The sequence below is a fragment of the Grampus griseus genome (genome assembly GCF_964374135.1).
Source record: "Grampus griseus genome assembly, chromosome: X".
Taxonomy (NCBI): Eukaryota; Metazoa; Chordata; class Mammalia; order Artiodactyla; family Delphinidae; genus Grampus; species Grampus griseus.
The window spans coordinates 89,010,675-89,020,892 of NC_138999.1; the positions used below are offsets into that span (position 1 = coordinate 89,010,675).

At 39.5% G+C, this 10,218-nt stretch overlaps 1 protein-coding gene across 1 annotated transcript; it reads left to right on the forward strand.

The window, feature by feature from the left end:
* Positions 1-4,952: 4,952 nt before the first annotated feature.
* On the forward strand, positions 4,953-7,623 carry LOC309817586 (melanoma antigen preferentially expressed in tumors-like; the record flags this gene model as incomplete). The annotated part of the gene is made up of 3 exons (XM_082646868.1): positions 4,953-5,242; positions 5,682-6,281; positions 7,110-7,623. 3 exons carry the CDS (start codon positions 4,953-4,955, stop codon positions 7,621-7,623), a joined length of 1,404 nt encoding a protein of 467 aa, XP_082502994.1.
* Positions 7,624-10,218: the final 2,595 nt, after the last annotated feature.

Consider the following 10,218-nt stretch of genomic DNA (forward strand, 5'->3'; position numbering starts at 1 on the left):
GTCGTATGGTAGTTCTATTTTTAGTTTTTTAAGGAACCTCCATACTGTTCTCCATAGTGGCTGCATCATTTCTCATTCCCACCAATAGTGCAAGAGTTTTCCCTTTCCTCCTCACCCTCTCCAGCATTTATTGTTTGTAGATTTTTTGATGATGGCCATTCTGACCGGTGTGAGATGATATCACATTGTAGTTTTGATTTGCATTTCTCTAATGATTAATGACGTTGAGCATTCTTTCATGTGTTTGTTGGCAATCTGTATATCTTCTCTGGAGAAATGTCTATTTAGGTCTTCTGCCCATTTATGCATTGGATTGGGTTTTTTTTGTTATTGAGCTGCATGAGCTGCTTGTAAATTTTGGAAATTAATCCTTTGTCAGTTGCTTCATTTGCAAATATTTTCTCCCATTCTGAGGGTTCTCTTTTCATCTTGTTTTTGGTTTCCTTTGCTGTGCAAAAGCTTTTAAGTTTCATTAGGTCCCATTTGTTTATTTTTGTTTTTATTTCCATTTCTCTAGGAGGTGGGTCAAAAAGGTTCTTGCTGTGATGTATGTCATAGAACGTTCTGCCGGTTTTCTCCCAACTGTTTTATAGTTTCTGGCCTTACATTTAAGTCTTTAATCCCTTTTGAGTTTATTTTTGTGTATGGTGTTAGGGAGTGTTCTAATTTCATACTTTTACATGTACCTGTCCAGTTTTCCCAGCACCACATATTGAAGAGTCTATCCTTTCTACATTGTACATTCCTGCCTCCTTTATCAAAGATACTGTGACCATATGTGCGTGGGTTTATCTCTCGGCTTTCGGTCCTGTTCCATTGATCTATATTTCTGTTTTCGTGCCAGTACCATACTGTCTTGATTACTGTAGCTCTGTAGTATAGTCTGAAGTCAGGGAGCCTGATTCCTCCAGCTCCAATTTTCGTTCTCAAGATTGCTTTGGCTATTCGATGTCATTTGTGTTCCCATACAAATTGTGAAGTTTTTTGTTCTAGTTCTGTGAAAAATACCAGTGGTAGTTTGATAGGGATTGCATTGAATCTGTAGATTGCTTTGGGTAGTAGAGTCATTTTCACAATGTTGATTCTTCCAATCCAAGAACATGGTATATCTCTCCATCTATTTCTATCATCTTTAATTTCTTTCATCAGTGTCTTATAATTTTCTGCATACAAGTCTTTTGTCTCCTTAGGTAGGTTTGTTCCTAGATATTTTATTCTTTTTGTGGCAATGGTAAATAGGAGTGTTTCATTAATTTCTCTTTCAGATTTTTCATCATTAGTGTATAGGAATGCCAGAGATTTCTGTGCATTCATTTTGTATCCTGATACTTTGCCAAATTCATTGATTAGCTCTAGTAGTTTTCTGGTAGCATCTTTAGGATTCTCTATGTATAGTATCATGTCATCTACCAACAGTGACAGCTTTACTTCTTCTTTTCCAATTTGGATTCCTTTTATTTCTTTTTCTTCTCTGATTGCTGTGGCTAAAACTTCCAAAGCTATGTTGAATAATAGTGGTGTGAGTGGGCAAACTTGTCTTGTTCCTGATCTTAGTGGAAATGCTTTACGTTTTTCACCATTGAGGACGATGTTGGCTGTGGATCTGTCATATATGGCTTTTGTTATGTTGAGGAAAGTTCCTTCTATGCCTACTTTCTGGAGGGTTTTTTTCATAAATAGGTGTTGAATTTTCTCGAAACCTTTCTCTGCATCTATTGAGATGATCATATGGTTTTTCTCCTTCAGTTTGTTAATATGGTTTATCACATTGATAGATTTGCGTATATTGAAGAATCCTTGCATTCCTGGAATAAACCCCACTTGATCATGGTGTATGATCCTTTTAATGTGCTGTTGGATTCTGTTTGCTAGTATTTTGTTGAGGATTTTTGCATCTATGTTCATATTGGCCTGTAGTTTTCTTTCTTTGTGACATCCTTGTCTGGTTTTGGTATCAAGGTGATGGTGGCCTCGTAGAAGGAGTTTGGGAGTGTTCCTCCCTCTGCTATATTTTGGAAGAGTTTGAGAAGGATAGGTGTTAGCTCTTCTCTAAATGTTTGGTATAATTTGCCTGGGACTCCATCCGGTCCTGGGTTTTTGTTTGTTGGAAGATTTTTAATCACAGTTTCAATTTCAGTGCTTGTGATTGGTTTGTTCATATTTTCTATTTCTTCCTGGTTCAGTCTCAGAACGTTGTGCATTTCTAAGAATTTGTCCATTTCTTCCAGGTTGTCCATTTTATTGGCATAGAGTTGCTTGTAGTAATCTCTGATGATCCTTTGTATTTCTGCAGTGTCAGTTGTTACTTCTCCTTTTTCATTTCTAATTCTATTGATTTGAGTCTTCTCCCATTTTTTTCTTGATGGGTCTGGCTAATGGTTTATCAATTTTGTTTATCTTCTCAAAGAACCAGCTTTTAGTTTTATTGATCTTTGCTATCGTTTCCTTCATTTCTTTTTCATTTATTTCTGATCTGATTTTTATGATTTATTTCCTTCTGCTAATTGTGGGGATTTTTTTGTTCTTCTTTTTCTATTGCTTTATGTGTAAGGTTAGGTTGTTTATTTGAGATGTTTCTTGTTTCTTGAGGTAGGATTGTATTGCTATAAGCTTCCCTCCTAGAACTGCTTATGCTGCATCCCATAGGTTTGGGTCGTTGTGTCTCCATTGTCATTTGTTTCTAGGTAATTTTTGATTTCCTCTTTGATTTCTTCAGTGATCTCTTGGTTATTTAGTAGTGTATTGTTTAGCCTCCATGTGTTTGTATTTCTTACACATTTTTTTCTGTAATTGCTATCTAGTCTCATAGCATTGTGGTTAGAAAAGATACTTGATACGATTTTAAATTTCTTAAATTTACCAAGGCTTGATTTGTGACCCAAGATATGATCTATCCTGGAGAATTTTCCTTGAGCACTTGAGAAGAATGTGTATTCTGTTGTTTTTGGATGGGATGTCCTATAAATATCAATTAAGTCCATCTTGTTTAATATATCATTTAAAGCTTGTTTTTCTTTATTTATTTTCATTTTGGATGATCTGTCTATTGGTGAAAGTGGGGTGTTAAAGTCCCCTATTATGATTGTGTTACTGTTGATTTCCCCTTTTATGGCTGTTAGTATTTGACTTATGTAGTGAGGTGCTCCTATGTTGGGTGCGTAAATATTTACAATTGTTATATCTTCTTCTTGGATAGATCCCTTGATCATTATGTAGTGTCCTTCTTTGTCTCTTGTAATAGTCTGTTTTAAAGTCTATTTTGTCTGATATGAGAATTGCTACTCCAGCTTTCTTTTGATTTACATTTGCATGGAGTATCTTTTTCCATCCTCTCACTTTCAGTCTGTATATGTCCCTAGGTCTGAAGAGGGTCTCTTATAGACAGCATATATATGGGTCTTGTTTTTACATCCATTCAGCCAATCTATGTCTTTTGGTTGGAGCATTTAATCCATTTACATTTAAGGTAATTATCGATATGTATGTTCCTGTTACCATTTTGTTAATTGTTTTGGTTTTTTTTTTTTATTGTAGGTCTTTTCCCTCTCTTGTGTTTCTTACCCAGAGAAGCTCCTTTAGCATTTGTTGTAAAGCTGGTTTGGTGGTGCTGAATTCTCTTAGCTTTTGCTTGTCTGTAAAGCTTTTAATTTCTCCTTCACATCTGAATGAGATCCTTGTTGGTTAGAGTAATCTTGGTTGTAGGTTTTTTCTTTCATCCCTTTAAATATGTCCTGCCAGTCCCTTCTGTCTTTCAGAGTTTCTGTTGAAAGATCAGCTGGTTATCTTATGGGGATTCCCTTATGTGTTACTTGTCGTTTTTCCCTTGCTGCTTTTAATATTTTTTCTTTGTGTTTAATTTTTGATAGTTTGTTTAATATGTGTCTTGGTGTGTTTCTCCTTGGATTTATCCTCTATGGGACTCTCTGTGCTTCCTGCACTTGATTAACTATTTCCTCGCATCCTTCTCTGGAGCTCCTTTAAGCAGCACTCTTAATCCCCTCTCCTGGTGCACCAGGAAACAAAGAGGGAAGAAAAAGTCTCTTGTCTCTTTGGCAGCTCCAGCCTTTTTCCTGGAGTCCCTCTCTGCTAGCCGTGGCACACTAGCCCCCTTCAGGCTGTGTTCATGTAGCCAACCCCAGTGTTTTCCCTGGTATCTGACCTCTCAAGCCCGAGCCTCAGGTCCCAGGCTCTGCCCACCTCGGCGGGTGAGCAGACAAACCTCTCAGGCTGGTGAGTGCTGGTCAGCACCGATCCCCTGTGTGGGAATCTCTCCGCTTTGCCCTCCACACCCCTGTTGCTGTGCTCTCCTCTGCGGCTCCAAAGCTTCCCCCCTCCACCACCTGCAGTCTCTGCCCACGAAGGGGCTTCCTAGTGTGTGGAAACCTTTCCTTCTTCACAGGTTCCTCCCACTGCTGCAGGTCCCATCCCTATCCTTTTGTCTCTGTTTTTTATTTTTTCTTTTACCCTACCCAGGTCCTTGGGGAGTTTCTTGCCTTTTGGGAGGTCTGAGGACTTCTGGCAGCATTCAGTAGGTGTTCTGTAGGAGTTGTTCCACATGTAGATGTATTTCTGATGTATTTGTGGGCAGGAAGGTGATCTCCACTTCTTACTCTTCTGCCATCTGGAAGCTCCTCAGGAGGAAATAATTTGAGGAAGGCAGCTAGGTGGTCAGCATTGTCTTCTGCTAACTTACCTCTGATGTCTAATGGTATTTTATCTCATGGAAGTGTGTGTCTGTGTGTGTGTGTGTGTGTGTGTGTGCATGCATGCGTGCACACAAGTCCATTTTCATTCTATTCCTATAGTAGTGGTCACTTGAGTTGGCCCTATGGTTCACCACATACTTATTCAATAAGTATTTTGTCCACAGCGAACCCTGGAAGCAAACAAGTGACTATAGATACCTTCTCAGGATTTCTAAAAATTCTCCACTCTGAAGCAGGTTTTTGAAGATGGACCAAAAGACCACAGTCACCCTCCTTGAGCTTGCTGCAAAGAGTCTGCTGAATAATGAGCCTGCAGCTATCCATGCCCTGGACGAAATCCCAAGAGACCTCTTTGTTCCATTGTTCAACGCTGCCTTCTCCGGTGGGCATAAGATGATCCTAAAGGCAATGGTGAGGGTTTGGCCTTTTCGCTGTCTCCATATTGGGTCATTGACCACACGGGAATCATACTATGACATCTTGGAAGCCATGATTGATGGTCTGCAGATCCTCCCTGCCCAGAACTCTTCCTCTTGGTAAGACTATGACCAGTAGAGACACAGGGAGTCAGCAGGAGTGTATGCTGTAGCCTGGGGCAGGGGAATACCTAACGGTCTCCCAACAGTAGCCAGTGGTGAATACTGCAGTCTTTGCAGAGCTGTCGGTCCTTCGGGACTCTATTGCCTTATAGAGTTGATTATAGAGTAGAGGTGTTTGAGGATACTATGAATGGATTTGAGTGCGATTACACAGAAGTGGAGTATGGGCATTGAGACAGGGAAAGATCGGAGGTGAAGGAGGGGGTGGGGAAAGGATGAAAGACGCTGCATTTGTGTGGAAAGAACTTCTTGGTGAATGGCAATGAAGTGAAAACCAGGGTTAAAGTGTTCTGTCCCTGCTTCTCATCATTGATCTTGCTGGGTTATATTAAAATCAGCTATCTCTCATGTGTTCTGTCTCTTCCTTTCCTTACAGGGGGCCCAAACTGAGGATCCTAGATTTAAGGAGTGATCTGGTCTGTAAGACAATATGCTCTGAGATTGGGACCGCATTCCCTTTCTGTTTTCAGTCATGCATTTACTCTCAGCACTCTATCCTTAAGATAGAAGCTCAGCATAGAGTCAGGTGCCTCAGGATTGGTAATTCCGGGTCTGAGCCTCAGTCAGCTCAGGAACCCATGGAATTACTAGTGGATATTTCCCTCAATAGTACCTTGAGAACAGAACAATTCCTCTCTTTCCTTTGTAGTAAGATTCAGCAGAATGTTGGGTCCTTGCACGTCTGCTGCAGAGATTTGCAAATCGATAGAATGTCTGGGCACAAAAGTATCCTGCAGTTTCTGGATCTGGGGTGCATTGAGAACCTGGAAGTGGATCAGGCTAATCTGAGTGAAGTCATCACCCTTTTGGCTCAGGTGATCCACCTGAACAGCCTTACTCTGTGTAACATCCCCTTTAAAACTTATAATAGAAGGAAATTCAGATCTTTTCTCCTCTGCCTTGGGCGGCTGGACCATCTCCAGGAGCTCAGCTTGTCTTTCTTCTGCCTCACAGATCAACTGCACAAACTGCTCAGGTGAGGGGGTGGGGAGGAACCTGGGTTCCCTGATCACCTCATTGTTAACACAGAAGAGACCATGCTTGGATCTTCCTAAGCTCCTTGTAACCCATTTCTCTCTTTGCCTCAGGATAGGCACTGCTGGGAGTTTGAACATAGCTGGGGGAGAGAGGGGTACCTTATGTTGAGCAGCAGATGAGGTTAGAAAAGGAAGCTGTGCTCATTCATTCATTCATTCATTCAGTGACCGTGGGCAGATCCTAAAAGAAGTCTGTAAATATATTGGTGAAAAAGACTCAGTCCTTCTCCTATTGGACTTTACAGCTCTCTAGAGAGGAAGGGGAGGCATTCAGATGGAGAAGCATTAAGCTATAGGACTAATGCACATGTCCATGGATGGGCCCCAATAGTTAACACTGCCAGATAATATTGCTCCTGTATTTCCCCCCAGGCTTACACCCTGAATGGAGAGCTTGTCATCTGGTACTAGTCAAAGGAAACCCTCAGTTGGCTGTTTTCCCAGACCCATCCTCGCCAAATAAGTGAATCAGATCCAACACTGATTATGTCGTATATACTAAGTGCATGCAATTTCTTCACTTAATCTTTCCTGCAGTTCTGTATAATAATGACTGCACGTTTTCAAGATTAAAACCCTGTACCTCAGAGTGGTAAAGTAACTTTCTCAGGGTCACAAATCTATAAAGTCTGATCTCAAAGTCCACATTATTAACCACTTATTGCAAACCATGAACACAGTAGTTTATTCTAGAGCCTTAGGTACCTAAAATTTGGGGCTCATTGCCCTCATTCTTCTGAAATAACCTTACATTTTTCTCTCTATAGAGTTGTGCCACCTCAGTTGGATTCACTGTATCTACCTCACTGTCACCTTTCTCACAGAGATGTCACTGTCCTGTCCCAGAGCTCTCAGGCCACCCACCTAAGGGTATTGAGTCTCAGTAACAACCACATCTTCTCAGAAGTTTATGAGCCCTTCCAGGCTCTGCTGGAGAAGGTCTCAAGCACCCTGCAACATCTGGTGATAAACAATTGTATGATAACTGATTCTACTCTCTCTGCCATCCTCCCAGCCCTGAGCCACTGTACTCAGCTCCATGTCCTTAGCTTTGCCTTCAATCCCATTACAATGCCTGTGCTCAAGAGCCTTCTGCAGCACTTGACTTCCTTGATGAAGCTGAAGCATGTGATTTATCCTGTCCCTGTCCATTGCTACGAGGAATGGATTTTTCATGACCGTTTGGACCGACAGAAACTTGCTGAAGTTCAGGCTCAGTTGGAAGCGATGCTGCACGGGGCACAGAGGAACGACATGAAATGGGTCAGTTGTTCAGAGTGATTTCCACAGCACAGGGAGGTGTTTCAACACTGATGTGTGGTCATGAAAGCGTTCACTTTTTTTTTTTTTTTTTTGCCTGAAACCCAAGTTTGTAGAGACACATATGTAAAGTTCTACTGTTCTAGGAAACTGGGGTTAGTAACGCTGGATATGTAAACTGATCTCTATAAAAGAGGAACTTTAAAACGGAAATAGAGGAATTTGAAAGGTCCGCTGGATCTCTTGCCCACTGCCCTCTACATCCTCTGGTTGCTAACCACAGTGTTGGGTATGTGACGTAAGCTGACCCAGTCATGGTACATCATTTCCTTATCCACACTGATTGGTTCACTTATCCATTTATGGGCACTTGACACAAGTCAGATCAATTGAAACTCTTCCTAGAGGTGGTAGTTGTTGAATAATTTTACCCTCTAGGGACCTGCAAACTTCTTGTGTTTCTGATTACCTCAGGTGGCTTATGAGAAACGATATGCAACTAAAAGGAAACAAACAAACAATGTCAACTACCTACTGGTATCTTCATCAGCATATTGCTACCTGATTTCCCAGGTCTCAGACCCCTGGCTCAGTTATTCCTTATTCCACACACATTCAGCAAGTATCTGTTATGATTTAGGTACTTTTCCAGATGCTAAGAAAGATAAAGTCCCTGATCTCACTCAGAGTGTAGACATTCCTATGATTTATCAGTTTCTCTACTCTTTCTTAGAGGACTTGGGAAATTATTTATTCCCCCATAACACAGTATTTTTTTCACTCTTTCCCCTTACGTAGTCTGCTCAAATGATAATGGCCTCTTTATGCTGTTGGATAGCTGCTCAGGGCTCAGGTTATGACTCAAATGTTACGTCCTCAGATAGGTTTTCTCTTACTTCCCCATTTAAGTAGATTTATTCTGCGGCTGCTTTTTCTTAAGGTACCATGTGTATTTCCTTCATGGTACACATTGTTGCCTATGTATTTGCTCCCTCTGCCCCTCCACTAGAGTTGCACTGCTCAGTATGGTGCCCACTAACCATATGTGGCTTCTGAACTCTAGAAATTTGGCTAATCTCAAATGTGATGTACCCTAGGTGTTGTATGCACTCTGTGTATCCAAGAGTTAGTAAGAAACAAAGGATGTAGAATAACTAATTGATAATTTACGTGTATTGTTTACATGATGAAATGATAACATACTCCATATCAAAGACAGTAAAGATAAAAGAATGTAAATTAAATTCTTTATATACTTACATGTTAGAATGATAGCATTGTATTTCAAAGACTTAGTAAGAAAAATGTTATAATAATTACGTGTTTATATGTTTACATATCAACGTGATAAAACATTGCATTCCAAAGACTAATTGAGAGAAAATAAAGTTAATTAATAGGTTGTTCCTACTGTTTATATGTTGAAATGGTAACATAGAAAATGTCAACAATAACAGAAAAGAATGGAAAAAATAATTAGTATTTTCTGTATAGTGTTTCCTTGTTGAAATGAAAACAGATTGCATTTTCACTGTTGATGTGCAAACAGATTGTAGTTTAAAGACTTAGTAAGAAAGAAGAATGTAAAAGTAATGAATGTTGCTTACATTGTTTCCTTGTTGAAATGATAACACACACATTTTAAAGACTCAGTAAAAAATTTTTTACAATTATTTTTTCTTATTGCTTACATGTTGAAAGTGATAAACTGCATTTCAAAAACAGAAAATAATGTAAAACTTAATTAATAATTAATAAAAATAGTTAATAACTTGTTGTTACCTCCATTTTGCTACTGCATTTCTGACATAGAAAGATAAACGTGTTAAATGAATTGTATATGTTGTTGCTTTGTTGAAATGATAACACATGGCATTTCAAAGACATCATAAAATAAGAATGCAACAAGGCCACCAATACCCTGACACCAAAGCCAGACAAAGACACTACAGAAAAAGGAAATGAGAGGGCAATATCTTCGATTAATACAAATGAAAAGGTCCTGGACAAAATATTAGCAAAACAAATCCAACAGTATATCAAAAGGACCATACACCATAAATCACGTAGGATTTATTCCAGGGTCACAAGGATGATTCAACATTTGCCAATCAATCAGTGTGAGACACCACATCAACAAAATGAAAGATAAAAATCACATGATTATCTCAATAGAGGCAGGAAACTCTTTTGACACAATTGAACATCCATTCATGACAACAACTCTCAACAAAGTGTGTATAGAGGGAACATGTCCCAACATGATAAGGGCATTTACGACAAACCCACAGCCAACATCATAGTGAATGTCGAAAAGCTGAAAGACTTTCCACTAAATTCAGGAACAAGGTAAGGATGCCCACTCTCACCACTTATATTTAACATAGTACTGGAAGTCCTAACCACAGCAATCAGATGAAAAAAGAAATAAAAGGTACCCACACTGGAAGGGACAAGGTAAAACCGTTACTCTGCGGATGACATGATACTTTGCATAGAAAGTTCTAAAGCCTCCACTCAAAAACTATTAGAACTAATGAATGAATTAAGCAAACTTTCAGGATCCAAGATTAACATACAGAAATCTGTTGCATTTCTATACACTAATAATGAAAT